At 44.9% G+C, this 26,128-nt stretch overlaps 1 protein-coding gene across 2 annotated transcripts in view; it reads left to right on the top strand.

The window, feature by feature from the left end:
• The first annotated feature begins 610 nt into the window (after positions 1-610).
• The window catches only part of MYO1A (myosin IA), a 116,813-nt gene continuing 91,295 nt past the window's right edge, over positions 611-26,128 (top strand). For both annotated transcript variants that reach the window (XM_029594869.1, XM_029594868.1), the window contains exons 1-3: positions 611-760; positions 12,058-12,206; positions 13,444-13,559. In XM_029594869.1, the coding sequence (XP_029450729.1) occupies positions 12,081-12,206; positions 13,444-13,559 (242 nt within the window). In that variant the 5' untranslated portion in view covers positions 611-760; positions 12,058-12,080. The remainder of the gene's footprint in view (positions 761-12,057; positions 12,207-13,443; positions 13,560-26,128) is intronic.

Below are 26,128 nucleotides of genomic sequence, written 5' to 3'. Positions count from 1 at the left end.
AAGGAATGAGTAATGCAGGAAATATGTTCACCTTGCCTATACACCCTTGGCAAAAACTTCCCCAAGAGCCAAACCACAGAATCACATGTGAGACAGCTACCTGAACACCGTCACACATCCAAGATACGATTTCTTTCCAGTTGCCATATTAGAGTCACAGGTGGTCGCTGATCCTTTTGATTGATTGATTATGAGGCTACCAATGACACCATCACTTATAAACACCGTCTGACCCTATCTGCTACTACACTGCAAGAGCCAGTTCTATTTATGAGTTGAGTAATGCCGTTTGTGGTGTAAGGGCTGAATTTGTTTGAAATATATCGATCTTGGTCCATTAAGGTGGGAGGCGACTCTTTCTAACTGTGAGCTCGGCTCCTTTAATGAATCAAATGATGATTTCAGCTAAGGCAGGCTTCTCCCGAAGGGCGGGCTGATGCCGAAGACCTCGCATCTTGCAGCTGTGCGGTCTGAGAGGCAGCAGAGGGAGACCTGGTCACACCATGGAGGGAGGCGCCGGAAGAAAGTGGGTGTGGTGGGAAGGTTGGATCCTTCCGAGCAAGAGCGAGGGTGTGGGGCGGTGCTGTGCTGCACACCATGGACAGCTCCCCTTGAGCTCCGGACGCTGCCTCTTGACCGGGCCAGAGTTGGAAATCTTCCCTGCACCCAGCAGGGGAGACGGCCCAGCAGTGCACCCGCAAAGCTGTCAGAACTGAAAAGGAAAACAGCAGCCACTCAATTTCGGCTCTCCCTTGGGCAGGTAAGTTTTCAGACTGCATCTGAGCAGCAAAATAATCCGTGCCCTGCCTCTTCTGATTACTAGTTTCTTTTAAGGCGGTTAACTTTTTAAATAGTTTGCTTGAATGCTCTACCATGCTGAAAGGCGAGCTAAACATATAATTTGATAACAGAAGTTCTTCCTGCTCAGAAGGTTTATAGACGTGGTCAGCTAAGGTTAGTTGTGCATTCATTAGGAGGAATACTTGGGTGCTTGCCAGGTTCTTGTGGCCTGGATTGGCCACTGTTGGAAACAGGATGCTGGGCTTGATGGACCCTTGGTCTGACCCAGTGTGACACGTTCTTATGTTCTTAATAGCCTAGGTTAGAGCAGCGGGCTAAAAACCAGGGCAAAAGCCACACCTTGTGACCTTGGGCAAATCACTTTACTTTCCACTTTACTTAGATTGTAAACCCTCTGCAGATAGGGAAATACCTACAGTGCCTGAATGTAATCTGCTTTGAAGTGCCAAAAAGCAGAATATATATATATATATATATATATATATATATATATATATATATATATATATATATATATATTATTTATTTATTTATTTATTTATTTATATATATATATATATATATATATATACCGATGGTCCTGTATAATATACACATCACACCGGTTTACAAGGAACTAAAACTGTCGCCTCGGGGGCGGAATACATTGAAACATAATAACAGTAAATAACTTTAATAACTTTAAAAAAATATATATATATAAAAGGCAGAATGAACTTGAACTGATGTTAAAGGAATGATGATGGGGGGTTGGGGGTGTTACAGAGGCAGCTTCTAGGAGCAGGTCATCCAGTTGCAGAATATTTGAAGCACTGCAATGAGGTAATCCCTATTTCTGATCCGGGCTAGTTCCAAAAGAGGCACAAAAGAACTTCCTCCAAAGAGCTGTGAGAAATAAGATTGCTGTGTTTCTCAGTCCAGACTTGGAGCCTCGTGTAACGGGTCTGGCTTTTAGGATATCTACAATGAAAATGATCGAGATATGCCCATTCATGCTTTGGAGATCCAGCGTATGTAAACATATGTCATGCATTAGTCACTGGGGATATTCAGAAGACCAAACAGGTCAGGGTACCCCTGAGGACTGAGCTGAAAACTTTTTAAGCAGTTAGAAAGTCACTGGTTGGCCTTTCCGTTTTCTGCAAAATATTTTTTCAACTTTGGTCTCCACAGTGCTCTTTGATTTCTATTTTTGTTTTCTCAATATGAAAAGTAACAGTACAGACTACAGATCTCAGATCTCCCTGAAAATAGCGAGAATACAAATAAAAGACCATTTTTCCATGTTCCCCTTTATTTTGTCAGCTCTTCAGTAGGATTCAGGACACTGCATGAATTGCTGGCAATTTTACAGTTTCAAAAGTCTGTAAAAATGAATCCATTAACTACCTGATAGATAAGATTAAAAGGTTTATTATAAGGTTCAGGAATTATATCCAGGATCTGTAAATCAAAGGTGAAGGTTGAATTAAAAACTATAGACATGCAAGTCAGTAATACTTAACTTCTAGTTAACATTTAGCTGGCTGGCTTATAGAGAATCTGCTATAGTAGCCTCCAGCAGTTTATCTACACTATCTCAATACACCTCTCTGCTCAGTCCAATATCTGTGTGGCTGTTCTGGTTACACCAGACCTAAATGGCGCTGATAATCAAAAAGTTGTTAAATGAACTCCTGATCTTGCTGTTTTGGTTTGGGTGGTACTGGGTCCCTGTGTGACATGTGCCAAAAAGCAATCTGCTCTACCCGCCGAGTGATTTTGTGATATGGCCAGAGGCAGATTGCTATTGGATCACTGTGTTCTGATTCCAGCGCAGCACTTTGTAGGTCTAAAGCAAACAAAAGACTTTGGACCATATGTTGTACAGGTCCCACAGTTTTGCCCTTGGGAAAAAAAATCCATAATGCATCTTTCCCTCTGTGCAGCGTTCCCTGGAAAGTTGTTTAGTTGCTGTTCAGAAATATTAATATAGTAACATGGTAAATGGCAGCAGAATAATACATCCGGTCTACCCAGTTATCCTGTCCACACTGCTAAGGATACATCCCAGCTGCCAGCCACAGAGTGCAACTGCCTGCAAGATTTCTCCTTATCCAGGACAGTCCTTTTTTTTTCCTTCCTCCTTTGTATGCCACCAACTTGGGTATAAAAGCATACAAGATCCCCACATAGTCTCTCCAGCACCCACCTTTCCCATGCCTAATTACAGGGCTGTGTAATAATCTAAATGGCCAACAATAATAGCATGGCCCATTACCCAAGCATTTGGCCTCCTAGGTTCCCTGCATAACCTGCAGACAGATCCAACGACCTGAGTGCCAGCATTTTTGCTTGGACTTCTGGTTCCTACAGAACTTGCAGCCTGCCAGACTAACCCAGCAGCCAGTGCGATGTCAAAGCCACATGGATGCCTGTATTACCGCAGGGGGCATCTATCGTTTCGTTGTAAGCTCTGCTACACACTCTGGCAGCCCTGGCCCCCAAAACCCGTTGTTATATCAGGCAAGTGTAGTACTAGGAATGCTTATATACATCTTGCTAAGTAGTGCTTTCTCCTCCTTTAGCAATTAAGGATCCTCTGTGCCTATCCCATGCTTGTAAGGTCTTTATATGAAAGCAGTTAAGCATAGCCAACATTTTCTAACTGATGTGGACAGCCAAGAAAGCTCTATAGTGGCCAGGGAAGATTAGGTATCATTGATGAAGCAACAAAGATTATTTCTATGCTGTACTCACCTCCAAATGTTGAAACTATGTGCCTGAAAATGTATTCTCACTTCCTGCAGGCAGACAGTACTATATTTTAGGATTGTACAGCTGTGGGTAATTGGCTTTGCATACCTCAGCTGAAGTCTATATTAAAAACCTAAAAGAAAAACGTGTAATACCATGCAATCAGCTGAGGCCAGTTAAGGTTCCTCTTTTATTGATCTTATCAATTTGCATGCAAAGTAATAAACCTGTTATAGTCATTGACCAAACCCAGAGAGCTCTGAGTGTCGTAGATGAAATTAACCCTTTAAATATGATCCAGAAAAACTAATAACACATTTTCAACCAAGCAGCAATCAAATACCTCAATATTTATTAGATTCCTAGAATTTATACTTAATTCTTGTAACAAATACCTATGCATAAGCTTACGTTTTGTCTACGTGTTTAAATGGACATCTTAACCAGTAAACAACTTACTTCTATATGAGGTAAAATTTTAGCCTGTAAAGAAATATACATTTCATTGAACTCTAGAATACAAAAGCCATAGGTCATCTCTGGTTCTCTGGCCTTTAGCAATTTCCAGCAGCCATGTATTCTGATTCTACAACCAAGTCTCAGATCTGTAAGACAGATGTCAGCATAACGAACAAGGGAATCCAAGCTCACCTGCTGCTCGGCAGCACCACGGGCTTCAATTCAAGGGCCTGGAAGATGATCAGTGACCGCTTTGAAGAGCAGGCTTTCCAACCCATGTAAGGCTAAGAGCAGTGAGACTTCTCAGATAACTGTAGTAAGCACGTGTACCTCGAGCTTCTAGGCCATTGAGAAACGTAATTGTCGGTCACTGTTCAGCTGGCAGAACTTTGGCATTGGGAGCTGCAAGTGACTTGCCTAGAGTGCCACAGAAAGAGTCACCAGCAAAGCTGGGGCTAAATCCTAACTTATCCTAGAGGCTTTCTGACTCCCAGCCCCATGCTTTAACCACTACTAGAGTCGCCCTCCTTCCCCAGGATACCCTATACAATTAAAGCACCCCCTGGTATCATGGCCCCTGTTAGTTGCTTTGTTTCTGTCTTCCAGTGAGGATGCAGCTCTTGGAAGTAGGGGGAGGAGGGTAACTCAGAAGATCAAAACCCATCAGACGAAGGAGCACACATAAGAGTTGTCAGATTGGAGTGTCTTGCAGAGGCCGCCACCGAGGGCTTAGCTGTTGCCTTGCAGCTGGCGTCTCTGAAGTTTTAATATTTATTTCCCCATCTCATCCCCTGCTTCTTTACCGACATACATTTCATTTCCTGGACTTGCTGCTGATTTCCTAGCTGAGTAATCGTATCCTTGGCAGGTCCGAGCAAACAAGGGAAGACTGCTGCAGTCCTGTGTCTTTGACAGGACAAAAGGAGTGCTGAATGGAACTGGAACTTCACACATCACTCTCACTCATCGAGAAGCACTGATAGGGCAAGCCAAACGAGACTCAGTACTGAAATAGCAGGGGGCATTGCAGGGCAAAGGTTTAACATCCTCAAATTATAGTTACTGAAGGAAATATTTAAGAGGCTTCGATAAAGCATGGAAAGGTGAAATTTTCCATAGAAAAGGAAATTCAAGGTCAAGGAGTCAGAATGAAAAGTTGCAGGAAGAAAATTTTAGGGGAAACATGAGGAAATATGTCTTGCAGAGGTAGTGTCAACCAAAACCGTGACAGAATTTTAAAATGCTTGGGACAGACCTTTTTTAAACCCAGCTCCACTAACAGCTTTTACCAGATCCCCTGGCAACTAATTCCAGAGTCCAGTTATGCATTGAGTAAAACAATATTTTCTCCTGTTTGTCTTAAATGCATTACCTGGTAACTTCATTGTGTGTCCCCTATTCTTTGTAGTTTTTGAAAAGTAAACAACTAATTCATGTTCACCATTCCACCTCACTCATTCCTTTATAAACCTCTATCATATCTCCTCTCAGCCATCTCTTCTCCAAATTGAATAGGCCTAACTTTTTTAGCCTTTCCTCATAAGCAAATTGTTCCATCCCCTTTATAACTTTGGCTGCCCTTCTCTGTACCTTTTCTAATTCTGCTTTATTTTTTTTTGAGATGCAGTGACCAGAATTGCACACCATACTCAAGGTGCAGTTACATCATGGAGCGATTATGATATTCTCTGTTTTATTCTCCATTCCTTTCCTCATAATTCCTAGCATTCTATTTGCTTTCTTGGCTGCCGCCGCACACTAAGCAGAGGAGTTGAACATATTATCCACAATGGTGCCTAGATCCTTTTCCTGGGTAGCGACTCCCAAAGTGGAACCTTGCACTGTGTAGCTATAATTTGGGTTGCTCTTGCCTATGTGCATCACTTTACACTTGATTTGTAGTTCTGATTTCCCATTAATTTCCCTAAGAAAATCAGAACTACAAGTCCATGCATGCAATGGGGCAAAACTAAGACTGACTCAGCCTATCCCTGATGAACTGGAGCCATCTGGTAATCCTAAAAGTTGTGTGTGGGGATGGGGGTGAGACATACCAGTTATATTGTGATCTCTCCCCTCTAGTTCTTTTTCAGGCAAACTCCACAAAGGTTCTTCAGTGTGGCTCGTTCATTGGCTCTGAAACATTGGTAGAGCAGAGCCTGTTTTAATAATTATTGCTGGAGATGAATGCTGGAAACATAACCACATTGGAAACATTCTTCGGTGGTGTTCATTCTAAGCATGTAAAGCAAATCTCTGTGATAATGGAAGATAAAATACAGAAGTAGCAACTCCAGCCCTTGAGTGCCACAAAGAGGTCTGATTTTCAAGATCCCACTGAAAATGCATGAGATTTCTTTGTATATAATGGAGGCAGTGCATGTAGATATCTCTCATGCATATTCACTGTGGAGATCCTGAAAACCAGACTTGTTTGCAGTACTTGAGGACCGGACTTGCCTAACCCCTCATATAATAGATCAAATGTGCAAACTAAAGAGTAACAAATCACCAGAAGCAGATGGTATCCAGCCCAGAGTGCTAAAAGAACTAAACCATGAAATTGCAAACCTTTTACTAGCAATCAGTGGTCTATCGTTTAAAACAGACACAATATCTGAAGACTGGAGGGTAGCCAATGTAATGACTCTGGAGGGATCCAGGAACCTACAGACTGTTGAGCCTGTTGTCAATGCCGAGCAAAATGATAGAAACTATTATTAAAAATAAAAATTACTGGCCATATAGATAGAGATAGTTTAATGAAGAAGAATTAATATGATTTTAACAAAGGGCAGCCTTGTCTTACAAATTTCTTAGATTTTTTTTTGAAGGTGTAAATAAACATGTAGATAATGTGAGCTGGTTGATATAGTGTCTGGAGTTTCAAAAGGCATTTGACAAAGTCTCCCATGACAGACTCTTCAGAACATTAAAAAGTCATACAGGCCAATGCAATATAGTGCACTCAGGCTAGCTCACCAGGTAACACTCTATTGGACATGCGTTTTGGACACACTAAAATAACTCCTGATGCAATATGGGGATGAGCGCATCCAACTGAGCGCATAGCTAATAGCACTCATCACATGCAAAATCCATGTAGATGAGGCTATTGGCTATTACCCCGTGATACCAAAAATTGCCATGCGGCCCAGGCACCCCTTTTAATGCGGCAAATGTGACGCCTGACAGGAGCTGACATTAAAGCATGCTGTGCTCAAGGGCTCACTGAAAAAAGCAAAAAATCCTGTTTCTAAGATTGCTCCTATTAGTATCATCACAATCCTAAATAGGAGGAACCACAGAAAGCAGCATCCCCAAGGTGTGGCCCAATTGGAACCCCTGCTGGCAGAAAGTGAAGAATAAATTAATATTAAGTGTCAGTGGAAGGACCAATCCTCTTTCAGAAGGCTGTCATGAAAGGGGATTGCTCCTTTCACTGACAAATGTCAGTGAAAAGGATAAATCGGGAACAACCCTGCCAGGGGTGGGGATGGAGCTCTGGCCAGGCTGTTGTGGGCGCACAGCCATGTCTCCTGGACGCCCGATGCAGAGCGCTAGGGATGCACAAATTACCCATTGCGCGTCCCTTTTAGCGCGGCAGCTCATTTGCTTATTGCATCAAGTGCCCAGGAGAGGTGGATGTGCGCGCATTCAAAAACCGTGCACCCAGTTTGCACACACGTTTTTTACGCGATGATATTGCATCGGCCTGATAGCATAGAAGGATTTGTAACTAGAAGATAGGAAATACAATAAAAATCTGTACTGGGACCCTGAGCTGCTTAACATAGTCATAAATGATCTGAAAAAGGGAGTAAATGGAATTATCAGATTTGCAGATGACACATAATAGTTCAAAGTTGTTAAAACTACAGTGGATTGGGAGGATCTGAAAAAGGGCCTTGTGAGACTAGGAGATTGTAAACCCTGCTGAGCAGAGACTGTCTCATATGTTTTTGACCAGCACTGCCAATATCTAGTACCGCTATAGACGTGATAAGTAGTAGTAGTAGTAGTAGAAAGTTAATATGTAAAAAAATGCAAAGTGATGAACATAGGTAAAAATAATCCCAACCAAAGGTAAACACTGCTGGTTTCTGTGTTGGAAATCAGCACCCAGGAAAAGGCCCTTGGCGTCAGCTCAGTGGGCGGCAGAAGTAAAAAAAAAAAAAAAAAAAGCAAATAGAATGTTAGGAATGATCCATAAAGGAATGGAGAGTAAAATGGAAAATATCATATTGCCTCTATCTTGAGCCAAGGTGCGACCACACCTTGAGTATTATGTTCTGTTCTGGTCGCCCCATCTCCAAAAAAAAAACAAACCATAGTGAAACTAAGAAAGGTGCAGAGGAGGGCAACAACAATGATAAAGGGGATGGAATGACTCTCCTATGATGAGAGACTACACAGGTTAGGGCTCTTCAGCTTGGAAAAGAGACGGCTGAGAGGGCACATGATGGAAGTTTATGAAATCATGAGTGGGATGGAACGGGTAAATATTGGATGGTCATTAATCCTTTCAAATAATAGTAAAACAAGGGGGCACTTAAATTCATTTAAGAAATGAACACCATAAAGGCTTTTAAATAAATAAATAAATATTCTGGATACACAGATTTATTGGGCAAATAGCAAAAACACCTGTCCTAAATGTCACTGAGGCACAGATGGGTAGTAATGCCAGCCTGAGAGAGAAACAGTATACATTTCTGAGACAAACCTTTTTTTTATTTATGTAAAATAGTTATAGGCCGAAGTGCAGGCATTCTAAACTAATATACTGTAGCTGCTGATACGGACGTTTAGCAGAAGCGTGGCAGTGGTAGAGGTACTCCAGGTTATTCATTCTGGTCTTGTTTTAAGTGCTTCCGTCTTTTTGCTCCTGGAAGTGTGCGCTGCATAATGTGATGCAGATGGAAATTTTAGAATCAATGCAGGCTCCCAAGCACTAGAAACTCTTCCTTGAAATTTGGAGAGATTCTAATCGATGACTCTCTCCCAAGGCCAGGAGAAACAGATTCAATTAACCTTAGTAAGTAACTTAAGCTGGCCAGACAAGCGCAAGAATAAATCTACTTGATTCACATGTGTTTGTCCATGGATTATTGACAGTGGTTACCTAGACTGCTTTACTTGCTTTTCATGTGTCAGCTCTTTTTTTATAATTTAGGGGGAGGGGAAAGAAGCTGGGGTGTTTGGGAGAAATGGGGTGTGGTGGAAGTTTTACCTCCTATGTATTTTTCAATTTCTGTCCATCTCTGGTGGTTGTTGTAGAGAATAAACTTAAAATCAAATTTGTCCTCTGTGTCATACAGCTTGGCACGCATAAGGAACAAATGTATGCCAGGTGTCTGTATTCTATATTTTGGTTCCTAATAAAATAGTTTAAACAGTAAACTAAAGTGTAGGAAGTACTTTTTCACTCCATACACAACCAAGCCGAGGACATGGTCAAGGTGACTAGTATGGCAGGGATTAAAAGAGGCTTGGAGGAGTGGAGGAGTAGCCCAGTGGTCAGAGCAGCAGGTTCAAATCCCACCACTGCTCCTTGTGACCTTGGGCAAGTCACCTTGCCCTCTGTTACCTCAGGTACAAAATTAGATTGTAAGCCCTCTAGGGATAGGGAAATACCTACAGTACCTGAGTGTAATCTGCTTTGATGTACACTTTGAAGTACCAAAAAGCAGAATAAAAAAAGTCTAAGTTCCTGGAAGAAAAGTACATTATTAGCTGGGTAGACTAGAGAAAGCCACTGCTATCTCTGGGAGTGAATACTTTTTGGACCTGCCGTGTACTTGTGACGCAGGCTGGTCACCGTCAGAGACAGGATGCTGGGAATCGATGGATCTTGGTCTGACCCAGCGTGGCACTTCTTAAGTTCTGGAGCAGAAACTCCATCCTTGCTTTCCTTAATGAGGTGAAGGATTTAATTTTTTTTCTTTCTGTTATCAAGGAACTGTGTCCTCCCACTCAGTTCCAGCCCCGCAGAAGAGCTGTGCAGCAGGCATAGGTACCCCAGTGTCCAATCCCTACACAGAATACATCTCTTATACAGTAAGAGGCATCCTGTCAGCAGCACCCATGCTTACACCAGACTCTCGCTTTGGCCCTTACTGGCAGGGTATAAGTTTTCACTTGCCAGTGGGTTGAAAGTTCTCTTGATATCATCAGCTCTAGCCAGAGCCTGCTGGTGAATGTTTCACTTTTATTGATAGGCAATTATCCCCGGACAGCTTGAATTACTTGATTGCACTCATATTTCTCCCACTCGGTGTGCATCTGAGCCTTGTATTCCCCACCCACCTTTTATCTGCAGCAATAAAAAACCCAAAATACATAATTATGCTGGAGTCCAGAGCAATTTGCTCTGTGGATTTTGGCATTCTGTGGATGGACAGATCCTCCTGCAAACTGGCTTGTGACTGATGCAGCTGTCGCATCTAATGGGAGCACCTGAAGAGGAAGAGCGCGGAACAGAGAGGGGAGGGTTGGGGGTTAACATAAGCATCCTGCTTACTGGGCTGTTAGGAAACCTCACAAATGCATTAGTTGTTCAGAAATGCATGAAACAGAGGGTCTTATCAAGATAAGAGTGCCATTTACACAAGACTCTTGTGAACATCCCCTGTAAACTCTGGTACTTGCACTGTTCACAAATTCCAGGGCTAGATCAGGGCCGGATTAAGGAAGCCTTGGGCAGTGCCCTGGCTATGCCCCCCCCCCTTCCACTCCCACTACTCTTGGCCTTAAGCTGATCCTGATTAGGCTCTCTTCTAGGCTTGGGTCCCAGGTGAGCGCCCCACTCCATCCCTGCTCCTCGTTATCTGTCACTGAGCTCATCGGGCTGTTTCGAGAATTCTTAATGAAAGTCATAGAATATTTTTTGGGTAAAGTAGTGTGGTTATCATGTTAGTTAAAATATTTCTTGACTGGGCGTTGAGCTAATAAGAATGTGCATTTACACGGGACCTCCCATCCAGAGCGGATGCTTTACAACTACAGTGCTATAGATGCAATTGCACACATCTGCCTATCTCTAGGGTGCCGAGGGCAATTGAAGACTCCCATTGCATAGAACTTGGAACCTTTCCAACTCTTATTGTCAACTTCATTAGCCAGGTGAGGCTAGAAACCCAGAGGCAGTGATTCTTAAATCTGGTCCTTGAAGTCCCTCCAAACTATGATGTTTTTAGGCTTCCCATGAGGAATATTCGCTAGATATTCTGCATTACACACTGTCTAAGAATCAAGTTAATTTGCACATGTTGGCTACTCTGAAAACCAGATTGTTCATTCTGGGTGAGCAGCGGGGTTGCCAACTGGCTCCAGATTTTCAGGACAGGTTGATCCAGTCCTGCTTTTACTCCCCTGCATGCAGGTACTTATAGTTTTGCTTTTTTTAGGGAAATCAGAATAAGTCCCAGCATGCAATGGGGTAAAACCAGGACTGGATCAACTTGTTCTGAAAATCTGGAGCCAGTTAACAACCCTAGGGAGGGGAGAAGTAAGTTGCTCTTTAGAGTAGACTGAGAACCATTGCCCTGAGCTATTTGTAGGCAGGTGAGAATCTCTGGCATTCCTGACCGAAGTCACAGTAAGAGCTGTAGTGGCTGGCATTGCTGTGCCAGGGGAGATGTGAAATGCTCCCTGCTGAGGTGAAAGGTCTGGCTCCCAGTTCTGACTCCTAATTTGTATATCAGCTTTAGGAATGGAGAAGGAAAGCAGGTGGGTAGACACAAATGGAAATGTAACATAACCTAGAACCAGCAGGTAACTCAGTTTATCAGGTATGAGCTGAGCCAGTCCTGGTTTTATCCTCATGGCACCTATAGACCTGTAGTTCTGATTCTACTAAGCCAAGCTGGACTGTGGTGGGATGAGAGTTTTAAAACCAGGACTGCCCAAGTCTATCCCTAGAGGCCTGGAGCCATCTAGTAACCTTATTATCTCATCTCAGCCCATGATGTCTGTGACCCGAGCTTGAGTTCGATAGAGTCAAGGAAACTTGTTTGTGAACTGAATAAAAAGAAAAAAATCTGTTCTCTCTTTCCTCAGCATCCTGAGTCTCTTCCGCAGCCATGAATTCCACGGCCTCACTGCTGGACTCCATGGTGGGGGTTGGTGACATGGTCCTCTTGGACCCCCTCTCCGAAGTTTCCATGATCAAAAACCTCAAGGAACGATTTAACCAGGATGAAATTTATGTAAGTGAGAAGAATGGCAGTGCTGCATTGGTGGGAATAACAGGTTAGGCCGGTGTTTTTCATTTTAAAGCCTGGGAGCCAGTGACAGCTCCTGTTGACCCTAAGTGTGGCTCCCTGACTCTCTTCTCCTCCTTCTCCCGAAGCTTTGCTGCGGTGCTGCCTCTGGAACAGCTGTTGTGTTTGCTTCCGGCCCCGTAAGGTTCTCAGTGAGTTTGAACCACGTGGCACCAGATCCACCGTGCTGGTCTCACCACACAGCGAGAATAGTGCAGGACTTCAGGCATGGTGCAGCCCAAACTCCGTGCCGAAGAAGACAGAACAGCTGTTCCAAAGGCAGCACCGCAGCAAAGCTTCGGGAGAAGGTGAGGAAGGATTACCAAGCAGAGGTGGAAACCGGCTTGGAGGGGGGGGCAGGATGGTGGAGGCTAGCTGGTGGGAGAAACAGGTAGGGGTTGATATTGGCTGGAATGGGATCGAGGGAACAGAGGGTGTGGGGGAAGAGAAGCTAGGGAGACCGTTGGGGAAGGGGGGAGAGAGTGTGGGGAGCAGACATCATTTCAGTTACACTGGTCACTATCAGTGTGCCTGAGTAACTGTGCTGGCCACATCATTGAAGGGGGGCCCCCTTCTGGACCCTTGCTAGGGTGCCAGTTGATTTGACCGGCACCAGTCCTGGTTCTCATACTGAAGTGGCCCCTGCTTGAAAAATAGTGAAGATCCCTGTGTTAGACATTGATTTAGTGCAGCACAGAATCATGACATGCTAATACAATCTGAGCACTTGAAGGACCATGCATTCAGCCACCCCTGAGGTAGGTGGCCTGGCAGCCTCGGACACGGAAAGGTAGTCTCTGGAGTGTGAGCAGAAGGTACGGTGCATATGAAAACAGCATTTTGTTTTTTGCAATTCTGGGGTGCTCTGGTTGGATGCAGTATTTCAGAATTAACACCACGAATGGTAATAGTCTGTATATTGTTTTCAAATTTCACCATTCTAATTTTTTTTGTAAAATCTTTAAGCTGATCTCTTGTTTTCATCTGAATGCCTACGGGAGGCAGGGGGGGGGGGGGCTGTGTCATTAGTCAAGGGTGTCACAGAGTACACCAAGTTCATTGGATCTGATTGGTCCATGCTGTCAGTGATGTCACCGATTCTTTTCCTCACCTGGGACTCCTGAATAATATTTCCCCGTGGATCTCTCTCTCTCCCCCAACCCCTTCTCCCTCTTCTCACCAGACATACATTGGCAACGTGGTGATCTCCATCAATCCGTACAAGCCGCTTCCGATCTATACCCCAGAGAGAGTGGAAGAATATCGAAACTGCAACTTCTACGAGCTGAAGCCACACATGTGAGTGGAACAAAAGCCTGCCACTTAACAAACCTCCAGGGCTTTAATTAGCATGAGCACCGCAAGGCTAGAAATAGATCTGGGCAGGCAACAAGGGGAATTGGAATCCATCTGTACTTAGACAGGTGTCTTTAAACCTGTAGTTAGCCTCCACCCATCCCTTAGCCCCCTGTGGGGCTTTTATTGATGAAACCTGCAGATAGAAAGGGGCATGAGTGTAGCAAGGGCAGAGTAAGAAAGGGCGTTGGGTCAGAAGAAGAGGAATGGTAAGCAAGGTTAAGGAGCTCTGGACCCATCTTTGTCCCTAGTTCTTTGGCAGATCACTTGATCTTGGAACTGATCTGAATAATGAGCGATATCCTACAGGCAGTCAAGGTTGAACAGCTGGGAACGGAGAGATATCCTTAACTAGAGCAGCACAGACAGGAACAGCCAGGGACACTGGATGGGCCAATAGAAGTATAACTGCTGTCATTTACTGTGTTGCTATAGAATTGATCTGGTGCTGCTGTAAGAGTTCCTGATGTCTAGTCGAGTCTGACCCCTGGGGCACCTCACCATTGTTAACAAGGAAATGCGGCAGCCATTTTTATTCATTCGCAGCTGCTCCCTTAAACCTGTGGAAGCATGAATATTTCTGATCGATAAGACAGCATTTAGCTGTCAGCAATCTTTACCAGTTCATTTAAATGCTTCATCAAAGCCAGAGGCCTCGTTCCCTTATCTGCCCCTATGGGTACTGAGCATTAATAAGGTCCATCAGCGCTAAAGTGGGACCTCTCTAGGATCCCTTTGCGGAGCTCTCAGAGGAGCAGGCAGTGTCTGTGAACAGGACCTCCCTGGTTTATTGTTGCCAGTTGCAGAGCAAAGCAGGGAGGAGATCTGGAACAGAAAGCTCATCCATTAGGAATTTATTTATAATTCATTAAAATAAAATAGCCAGGGCCTGCAGCAAAACAGAAGAGTAGGATGCAGCGGGCAGTATTTATCCCGCTGGAAGAATGACTTCTTGTTATCGGTGGGGTGGGGAGAGGGGTAAAGCATTAACTGATGGCACTGGGGATGGGGACGGGGGATCAGAAATATTATCCCTTTCCAGTAGAGTTGCCCAGTTGAATGGGTGAAGCTTCAAGCCTCTCCTGGCTGGTTGACTTTCATCTTAAAATATTTGAGACTTGAGATATGAATTTGAGACTCACCCTCCAGCACTCATTTACCACTATAATTATCCAATTACTTGCGGATAGGTTTACCAACTGGCTTGGCATCATGTGGCTTCTTTTTATATAGGGCTTTTATCTTGTGTTAATACTTTATTTTATGAGGATGATTTTTGATTATTATTATGTCTGTTCTTTACAGTATACATCTGGGTGTTTATTTTCTATTTTATGTTGGTTTTGTACATCACTTACAACTCTCGTAGACATAATTTATACTTTTTAAAATTCATATTCCACCTTTCATGACACTTCAAAGCAGACCATAGTCAGGTAATGTAGGCGTTTCCCTATCCCCAGAAGGTGTCTGATATGAGGGACCTCATATACTATGCATTCTTCCCATAGACTCAGAATGAGAGAAAAACCTTAGTAAATCAGGCCCCATGCTTGAAGTGAAGTGACGTGACTTGCCCAAGGTCACAAAGAAGTATGAGCAGTGTTTGAACCCTGGCTTCCCTGCATCACAGCTTTGCTGCTCTAGCACTAGGCTACTCCTCCATTTGTAAAGCTAGTTAAATAAATATAGTCATGCCTCCATGGCATGTAAGGAAAACTTTAGCTCTGATTTTGCTAAGAAAAACAGGGGCATCAAGACTGTAAATGTACTGGAGACATAACAAAGGCTGGCTCAGCTTGTACAGATGGTATGGAGACAGTAAAGCTGCCTGTGAAGCACAGGTTTATATAGATGTCACAGCCTTAGAGCAGGGCTTCCCAAACTGTGGGTTGGGACTGCAAATGGAGTCACAAAACCTTCTGCTGAGATCACAAGAGTCTCAAATGGTTGCAGGTGCCAGCAGCAGCAGCATTAATAGTGAAAATCAGCATACGGCCTGTGAGCAGCACATGCTCACAGGCCTTGCAGTGGCACTACCCTTGCATGAGTTTCTATGGCAACAAGAAGTCCTGTGTGAAAAGGGACTGGGGCCACTACAGAGCCTGTGAACTTCCACTAACCTATAGGCCCAATGTTGATTTTTAATTACTAATGCTGTTGCTGTTTACAGATCACTATCAGGCTTGGGATCAGCCATGAACAGAGGGGAGGGTCAAGGGTGCATAAACCAGTGGATTGCCACTTCTCTCTCCACATCCATCACTGAACCTACCCAAGACAAACATGTTGTTCCTGTCATCAGCCAGCCCTCTCTTCCCACAGTTGTCATCTACCTTTGGACAGGAGTCCAAGGGAAAATGTGGCCTCTGACCCTGGCAGGAGAATGTTTGGAGGAGGGGCTATTTGAAGAGAGGGATAAGATGCAGGAGGGGTTTGAGGATCAGAAAGAGAGAGAATGGTTGTAGAGGGTGAGAGTGGGGGAATGTAAGAAAGTCACTGTGGGGTGAAAGGGGATCAGCTGGAAGTGTGTGAGAGGGGAGGAGGTGAAAGAGGGGATGGGGATGAGAGTGAAGAAATTACAAATACTCAGTTGAGGGTCATAAGAAGGGTTTGGGGATGAGAGAGGATCAGCTGAGGGATGTAAAAAAGGCTAGAGGAAGTGGCCTGGGGAGGTGAGAGGATCTGGGGGATATAAGATCAGCTGGAGGGAAGGAAGTCCTCTGGAGGGGATGGCAGTTGAGAAAAAGGATTGACTGGAGAGGGTGGAGACGAAAGAGGAGATCAGCCATAGTGCAGAGAGGGTGAGAATGGATTGACTGTTAGAGGAGGACCACACTCCTGGTCATCCTCTGAGGTCATATGAATTTTAAGTGCTAAACTATGGTCACATTGGTTAAAAGTTTGGGAAGTCCTGCCCTAGAGAACTGTGCTTTTTCTGCAGCCTTCCCTAGGGACTCAGGAAAGGACAGGGTTGATGATGCACACTTCCAGGGCTCCACCTCTCCTCTATAATCAAACCAGGCAGAGACAGCCTGAGACCTATTCATCTGCACCATGCCTAGGGGATTTCAGGGAGCAGGCAGATCAAAGGTCACCTGGCAAATGTATCTGCAAGGTAAATTTTTAACTCAGTTGGAAATCAGCCCAGGGAAAAGACAAAAATGCTTAGCACAAAAAGCACACTGTATTGCTCTGGAGCAAAGATGAGGTTCTCTCCTAATACTGTCACCCAGCAAGCTCCACAATGCAATCTCTTAAACCCAGTTTATCAGGGAAATAAGAAGAGGCTGGACTGCAGGATCCAGCACAAAGACAACACTAGAGGAGAAAAGGTAACAAGAGTCACTGGGCAAGTACTAGCATAGTCCCTGAGCCCTTACTATTACTGGTGTAACTCCCGGGCTCAGTTGGGTTCTCAACAAGGTGTGAAATCAGCCAAAAATCTCTGGAGGTGGGGAAAGATTGACTTCTAGGCCCATTTGTGTTCCTTTACACAAAGTCACCCTTTGTAAACAGCACTGATGATGAAGCAAAAATAAACAGCAGCAATAATCACACTAGAAGCTGGTCTGGTTTCCAACTCATTTTTACTGATAGTTTGTAGAATTGAATGAATAGGGTTTGGGTTTTTGTTTTTTTTACAGCTGTTGATGTTACTGTCCAGTTGATTTACTGTTTGACTTTTCAACAAATTTGTGACTTTAAACTTCCAGTACAAGTCCTTAGATGTTAATGCCAGTTTCTTTAACCGTTAAGCTCCTTCTTCTTGTTGATCAATAGAATTAAAGTTCAACTCTTCCCATTGAGAAATGGGTAGAAAATGTAGTCCCAATTACGTAAATGAATCTCAGGTTCCCAGTTCTCATACCTCTCTTGTAGTCTTCCCTATTCTCCTCCCTAAGTGTTTCTCACCTGGCTCAATAGAGACACGCTCTTGCATGATACTGTTCCTGGTAATGGATGTGAATCCATTCCTCCTTGATGACACAGATATTCTTCAGGCTCGTTCTAATTGAAAGACACCACTTCCTCCAGGTGATAAAGACTCTGAATCCCCGGGACCTAGGGTGCTCAGTAAAACAAAACAGAAAAATTCTTGCTCAAAAGGGGAAACCGAACAAGAAGCAGGAAGGGTGGAAAAACGTCTTCCTCACATAACAGAAAGGTTTCCAAAACCATGGAATCAAAAATGGGGATAAGGTACTCTTGTCCCCATTCTCTTTACCCAGGTCTCAGTCCAAGAGACACCCAAAGTCCTTTTCCTAGAGAAAAATAATAAAAAAATTGGCAACAGCAAAGGACATGCTGCCCCTAAAAAGGTTAACCAAGGAAATCAAAGTAAGAATCCTTACCCTTCTTATGTAATCCTTTGGGTTCCTTACACTGAAAGAATGCAAACAGCAGACCTGCTCTAAGCCAGATTCCAATGACAGCAGTCTCTTAACCCCAGCCAAATCACTGCGTGCATCATAATGGTTTATTCAACACATTCCAAGCAGTGGCAAGCATCTAAATCTACACTAGCATAAAAGCATAAGAACTTGCCATACTGGGTCAGACCAAGGGTCCATCAAGCCCAGCATCCTGCTTCCAACAGTGGCCAATCCAGGCCACAAGAACCTGGCAATTACCCAAACATTAAACAGACCCCCATGCTACTGATGCTGGCTACTCTCGAGAGAACAAAGTCTCTCATAGCAACTCCCCTACGTACAAGAACATCACCCTAGATTCATTTGACCCTCTTGTGTCGTACCAAAGTACGTATCTTAGCAAAGTATGGGGACCGATGTAATAAGACCCATGGCAAAACAGGTGCTAGTTATAGGCGTGGGTTTTGATCACCGCGCGCTGCTGAAGCTGCCACTTCCGCAGGGTGTAAAAAAAAATAAACTATGCAAATGATTTGTGTACAGAAATTCACCCACATACGGAGAAATGCGTGTACCTAAGCGCGGTAAAGGCCTGTGTAATAAGCGGCTGCATCCGCAATCAAAGCCTGCACCGATAATCCGTGCATTAAGGCGAGCAAGCGAATGGGTCTGCCTATTAAGTGAACGCATGACCCTGGAACATATTTTTAATATTTCCAATAACTGGGCTGCAGAAAACATGGCAAATATTTTCATGGATGCTAATTCACACCGGTATAGCAGCGAGATGCTCGGGTGCCGATATAGACACTCAGCTGGGAGTGAATATGGACGCTCTGGCGTCCAGAAAGGCGCCTAGCTAATCTTGCAGCTCAGGTACTGAGCTAGGCACTTGGTCGCGAATCTATACCATCAGGCGCCCAGAAAAGCGCCTAGGGAAGCACCTATCTAAGCTGGCTGCTCCGACGCCAAGAAAAGTGGCTAGCGATGCTGGCCGCGTGGTCGCCTAGAAAAGCGCCTAGCTAAGCTAGCCACTTGGATGCCAATATAGGCACTCAGCTAGGTGGTTTTCAGGCTGCTCGGATGCTGACATAGGCCCCCCCAAGTCGGCGCTAATACTTAACTCGTTCCCTGACCATGGCGGTAAAAAACCTGCATTAAAAAATCCGCACTAGCATTAGCACGGCTCCCTGCATTGCCTATAATTAGCTAATCACCTCCTTTGCATGTATTTGCACAGGAAAAGCCGCTGGTCTGTAAGCGCATTCATACACGCTTTTTTACAGCACACAAAACCCTTATTGCATCCCTGTATAGGGCTTTGTGCGGAAAAACGCATGTACAAACGCGCGTACAGGCCGCAGCAGCTTCATTGGCCCCTGTATGTCATCCCTAAGCATGTGTTATATCAAAATACTAGCCGTTAAGCCCGTAACAACGGGCTCGGTCCATTTCCTTCCCACTCCCTCCCCCTCATTCTCCCTCCTCCCTCACTCCCCCCTCTCACCTCCCTCTCTCCCCTTCCCCCTCCCCCCCCCTCCCTCCCTCTCTCTCTCCCTCCCCCCCCTCCCCCTCCCTCCCTCTCCCCTTCCCTCTCCCTCCTCCTCCCTCTCTTCACCTTCCCCCTCCCTCCCTCCTCTCACCTTCCCCCCCCCCTCCCCTCTCTCTCTCCTACCCTCCCCTCACTCTCTCTCCTTCCTCTCCTCAGTCACTCCCCCTCTCTCAATCCCCTCCCCTTTAAGATCATCCACAACCGGCAGACGGAAGATCTCCGGGGGGGGTGGGGGTGTCCCTCCCGCGCGTGCGTGGCGCCGCTACTGCTCCTCCCGCTCCTGCTCGTCATCGCTGCCGCCGCTACTGCTCCTCCCACTCTGCTTCTCGCTGCCGGCGCTCCTGCTTCTCACCGCTGCCGCCGCCGCCGCTCCTGCGGCCCCAGCGCCATTTTTTTTTTTCGGGCACACTGGGCTCTGACCTACGTGCTCGCCCGCGCATGCGCGGTAGAGCTGCTCTCTACTGCGCATTTGCGGGCCGTCGGTCAGAGCCCATTTATAAGGTAGATGTTACACCAAAGTGTGTAATGACCTAAAGGATGAATGTTAATTTTGTAAACCGTTGTAATCTTTGCTTGGAACGATGGTATATGAAATAACCAACTAAATAAATAAAATAACTATACTAATGGCTTTGTCAGGGCCAAGCTCATGCCTAACAAATATTACAATAGGCCTAATACCATTTGGGTTCCAAGTGGTTTGTTTTTTTTTGGGGGGGGGGGGGTTGTTTTTGCTTTTTCGCAAGGTTTTCTGATTGGCATTACAGCAGTATATGGATATATAGTATACATGTTACTGTAAGTGATAGTTTGACCTCAAGGCTGTACTTTGAATGTCTTTTTACAATACTCCTGGGGGAATTCTGCCCAAAAAAATTTAAACTTCTGCCCACAAAAACTTAAAATTCTGAAAAATTCTGCAAACTTTATATTGGTCAAAATAACACAATTTACATGACAGTCTTTTAGTAATTAGATTTTAAATTGATACAGAAAAAGTTATTACTTAAAGATGCAGAATTTTAAATATTTTGAGCAGAATTTCTCTAGAAATCTACTGTAAGAGTGTCCCTTCCACTCATGCTCCCTATTCTCCTGCCAGTATTTCTCCCCTCCATCTCTAGGCTCAACACCTTCCACTCTATCGCCACTCCCAGAGTTTGACCCCGTTCTCAGTACTGCCCCTCACACAGGCTCCCTCTGTCCTTCCCTCTCTCACACACATGCTCCCTCTCTCTAGTACATATACACACACCCTCATACAGGCTCCCTCACATCCCCTCATACAGGGTCCCCTCTCTCTTGCATACACACCCACTCAAGCTCCCTTTGCCTCTCACTCATACATCCTCACACAGGCTACCTATATCTCTCTCTCATGCACCCCTTCACACAGGCTCTCTCTCACACATACACAATCCCTTCACACAGGCTAGCACCCTCACATACACACAATCCCTTTTTCATACACACGCGCTCCCAATCTCTCACACACATACACACTCCTTCACAATCTCCTCATATAGGATCCCTCTCTCTGGCACCCACACTCAAGCAGCCCCCCACACACACACACGCACTCTCTTTCTCTCTCTCACTCACCTCCCCTGCTCTCTCACACCCTCCCCTGCTGTTTCTCTCTCACTTCCTCTCCCTCCTCCCCTCCCCCTCCCCTCCTCTCATCCTTCCTCCTCCCCTCCCATCTCTCATCCTCCCTTTTTCTCACACACCCTCCCCTCCCCTCCTCTCTCTCACCTCCCTTTCCCTCTCTCACACCCCCTTCCTTCTCTCACACCCCTCTCCCCTCCCCCTCCTCACACACACACACACACACACACACACTCTCACCAGGGTCTTCATCTTCGCTGCAAGTGGAGCGGGTCCCAAGGCACGTGGGTGCCTTCATCTTTGCCGCGAACAGCGCGCCAGGGGCCTTCATCTTTGCTGTGAACAACACGCCGGGGCCTTCTTCTTCGCCGCGAATGGCGTGCTCTGTTCGCTTCATGCTGGGGTCTCCTCTGACATTTTCTGTGCAAAATTTGGCAATTCTGTGCGGGGGGTGGGGGAATCCTGCACAAATTCTGCGCTCTGCAAGGCTGTGGGAAAGGAGAAGGGTGGGATGCAAGGCTGAAAGGGAGCCTACTAATGACCTTGCAGTGGGCCTTCATGGGTCCAAAATGACTAAATGGGGCAAGAGCAATTGCCCAGGCACTCCTGCCCTGCCTGCCAGTATTTAAAAATGTTGTGGGTTGGCTCTCTGGCTAGCAACATTTTCTTGTATAGAGGTACTTCTGTACAACCAAATGGCACTGGCCAGAAAGGCAGCCAGGGCCATTTTTACACACTGGCAGGCAAGGGCAGGAGCACCCAAGGATTGCCCAGTCTGATGGATTTGGTGGGGATGGGGTATTAAAATTTAAAATTTGGGTCACTGGTGGGAACTAGCTTTTTTCGGGGGGGCGCAAGACTGACAGAATGTGAGAGAGTGTGAGAATGAGCGAAAGTGAGACTGAGAGGGCGTGAGACAGAGTGTGTGGGAGAGAGAGTCTGAGATAGGCTGTTTCTATTGTGTGCTGGTTATTGCAAAATAAAAAATTAAGCGTTAAAAAAAAAATAGAATGGAGGGGGGAGGGCAGCCCAGTGATTGTTCGCACAGGACATCAAAGAAAGTAGCATAGGGTGATAAAGGGACTTGCCTCAAGGTCACCCAAGAGAAATTCAGTGGCAGAGCCAGGAGTACAGTTCAGAGAACCTGATTCTCACCCCGTGTTCTGACAATTAGCCCATACTTCCTTCCTGGTGCAGAATAGGTTTTAAATGCTTACGCTTTGTATAGACAGTGATGGGGAGGGCAGAGGGGAGCTGCAAAACCTTGGGCCTGGCTGGGAGAGACCAAAATATGAAACATCCCACTAAGAGAGGTGGAAAGACATAGTCAAATGCAGCCGAGGAGCAGAACCTTTGAATGAAATTATAAAAAGAAGCACAAGGTACCAAGGATCTGTAGTCTTCCGGGCAGCACTGGGTTGCAACATTATCATCCTTCCCCACTCTGGATAGGACCTGCATGGGGGATAATGGCCTCCTCCTGGGTCACAGACGTGCTTGCCCAGTACATCAGCTTTGACGTGACAAGACATGAATAGTAGAAGGGAATAAGCTTCTATCATCCTGGCTTCCCGACAGACTCCAGGATCCCCATTCTGGACCAGCCAGCACAAAGCGGGTCATTCCCTGGTGTACTTGACCCCTTTCCTTTTGGTTTAGTTATTTTAGCAAGGGAAGATCTCCATGGTGTTCCTCTATGCCATCTCCTTGAACTGGAAAACAAATGATTTACACATACACTTTTTCTGCCAGGCATTTCTTCACTTCGTTTTGGCTTTGTTTCTCTCGGTCCTGATTTGCGGGCCATCAGTGATCGTACATTGCAGCCTCTGTAGCTTCTGGGATGATACCAGGGGCTGGTGTGGGGAGGGGGAGGGGGAAAGGCTCATGTTGGCTGAGTTTGGCGGTGGCCAAAGCTATTAGCTGTACTGTAATGATCGAGACTCCTAGACACCCAACTCCAGAAGGAGCTGCACAGATCTATAGAGCTCCAGGCTTAATAGCACTGCAAGGACCACAGAGCCAGGACTCAATAAATATTAAAGTCTAATGTACCTTCCTTTAAAAGACCCCAGTGCTTGTTGTTTTTTTTTTTTTAAATTCAGGCTGGGAGGAAATTGCTGATTGTGTTGGTTAAAGGGCTTAGCTCAGGAAGGCTGATCCTTTTTTCTTTTTAATTGGTTTTTGGAGCAGGAAGGTGAGAGGGCAGCTGGTGGACAGGCAGAGGAAGTGAGCCCCACATTGCTTGTAAAGCTTAGGGAAAAGAACAAGGACAGTGAATCTTGCTGCCGTTCAGAGTTTATATACACAGTGGGGATTTAAAAACAAACAAACAAAAAAAAAAACAGGTCGGGGTCAACGGCGATCTCCACCTTTCACGTGGACTGTCATGGGGAATAGGAAAAGAAACAATCTGACACAGGTAAAAGAGATTCTAGGTCATTGACCTTGTGTGACCTTGCAGAAAAGCAACACTGTATGGTGAATTTTCAAAAGGTTGCATGCGGAAAAATGTGCATATACACATGTAAATAGTATGTACTCACATATATGCTATTTTATAAAGCTCAAATGTGCGCGCGTAAAGAGGGTTCACGCATAAATATCCACGTGTAAAAATGGGGTGGTCTAGGGGGTGTTTTAAGGTGGGGCCGACAGTTATGCATGTTTGTTGTTATTTTATAAGAGACGCTTGTAGATTTGACAGCTTACTTGTGTATATTTACACCTGCTCATTATCTGGTGTAAGTGATATTAAACATCTTTATTATGAAACTCTGAGTAGGTGGCGGGTCTGGGAGAACTAGGGGGAGTTCAGGCTGAAGTGCCAGGAGGGTCTCGATGACCTGCACATGGACTGGGGAAACTGGTGGACTAATTGGGAAAACTGGTAATTTCCTTCACACATGCATATAACAAAGTTTTCGGACTTACATGCATAAAAACCTACTCACAGGGGGTATGAGCTATTTAAAATATGTGTGTAAAATCTCTACACCTATATTTTTTAAATTGAGAGTAAAATGTTAAAAATTTTAAAAATGTGCATGTATAGCAATTCAACACCACTTAGATAAGGTCTGATTTATCCGGCTAAGTAAGTCTTAGACTTATCCAGCTCGTAAAGGTTAGGGTGAGCCCTTGGTGTTGCGGCATAGTTGACGCAACCTTGTAGCAAACCTACGAGGCATACACCGGCAGCTGGCAAACCTGCGCTGTAGCGGGACACACTGGAGCTTCACCTATACCAGCCGCCTCCCTCGCAAGTTGAGCCCTTGGGTTCTGGCAGCCAGTAAGCTGGTCCCTAGGGTGGAGACAGGAGCAAGAGTCCAATAGCACACCAGGGTCAGGACAGGCAGTGGTCAGACGGAATCAAAGACAGGTCAAGGTTGGGGCAGGCTGTAAACAGACATGGTCAGGTCCAAGCAGCAGACAAAACGTGGACAGGTCCAGGCAGAATGTCAGGTCCAGGCGGCAGTCAAAATGTGGTCAGAAGATCAAGATCCAGAAATTCAAGTCAAGGGAGGACAAAGACATACTGAAGACACTGGATGAGATGAATGAGGCAAAGCTGGACGAGATGGGCTGGATGAAGGAAGCAACAAAAAGACAAGGAGAACAGAACAAGGCTGGAAGAGACAAAGCAAGGCTGGAAGAGGGAAGGCAGGTCTGAAGAACACAAGACAAAGAGGAGAAGGCAAGCTGAAGACGCAGGAATTTTGAGTATGCTGGCAACACGCACTGCAAAGCATGAGACCCGTTGCTGAGGCGAGGAACTGCTTCAGGGCCTTGGCTTAAATAGTCCAAGAGGCAGATGTCATCTGGAGGCATTGCTCAGGGGTTCCCGCCACTGTGCACATATTATGCAGTGCACATGCCTATGGGAAGGCCAGGTTGTGGTGGCATGGTGGTGTGTGGGATGCTGGGTCCAGCGGTATTCCTGCCACACTGAGGCCGGGCTGCATCGGGGCCAATAGGAGAGTCAAGGCAGCGTGCCGCGCTGAGACTGACCGGCATCAGAGGTGAGTGCTGCAGCTCAGAGGGCCTACCTGTGGGCTACAAATCTTAACACAGCTATCTTATTTAGCTGGATAAGTAGCACTTAAAAGACATATCCAGCTAAGTAGCGGCAAAACCACCACTTGGTCAGATAAGTTGGAACTTATCCAGCTAACTTGAATATGTATTTGCGCGTATCCTTTATATGCGTGCAAATGTTGCAGGGTGGATTTACGCATATTTTATAACCTGCACATATATGATAGGCATGGGTTATAAAATACTGGGGTACATCTGCACTCGGCCATATACATGTGTATATGGGTGTGCACGCATGTGTTTTACATTTATCTTCCCTGTATATCTATCTACCTATCTAAATTATATATACTACCCTGGACCACAATCTTAATATTTCAAATAAATTTTATTATTATTACAAAACCCTTCTGTTTTATTCATTCCTTACCAAATAAATCATACACATGGTATTACACTCCCCCCCCCCCCCCCCATAAAAATTAGAATACAACATATATACTCTATACACATCACATTCATAACAATTAAAACATACCACAGGCATCAATTTATATGTAACAAAAAAATCTTGAAGGGGCTTTTTTAAACACACCTAATCTTTTTCAACATGGTTTGTTCAAAAAAAGCGGTATGTTGAAAATGATTTGGTGTGTTTAAAAAGACCCCTTCAAGAGCTTTTTTAAGGGAATTTTATGGTATGTATGAGTGGGTAATGAATATAGTTTGTGGAATGGATGTTAATGGTGCTGGTTTATTGTCAGTGATTTCTGACAGGAAGTTTTTTTATATATAGAAATTGAGATGTAACTGGGCTTTTTTTTATATATTGTATAATAAAAAGTGAATGTAAATGGTAACAATATTACTTTAAACATTGGTGATGTTACTCTTTTTATATATATGTATATAAATATACATATATATATATATATATA

Source organism: Rhinatrema bivittatum, chromosome 3 (genome assembly GCF_901001135.1).
Source record: "Rhinatrema bivittatum chromosome 3, aRhiBiv1.1, whole genome shotgun sequence".
NCBI classification, from domain to species: Eukaryota; Metazoa; Chordata; class Amphibia; order Gymnophiona; family Rhinatrematidae; genus Rhinatrema; species Rhinatrema bivittatum.
The sequence above is the reverse complement of the archived record's forward strand: the minus strand, read 5'-3'. Positions and strand labels throughout refer to the sequence as shown.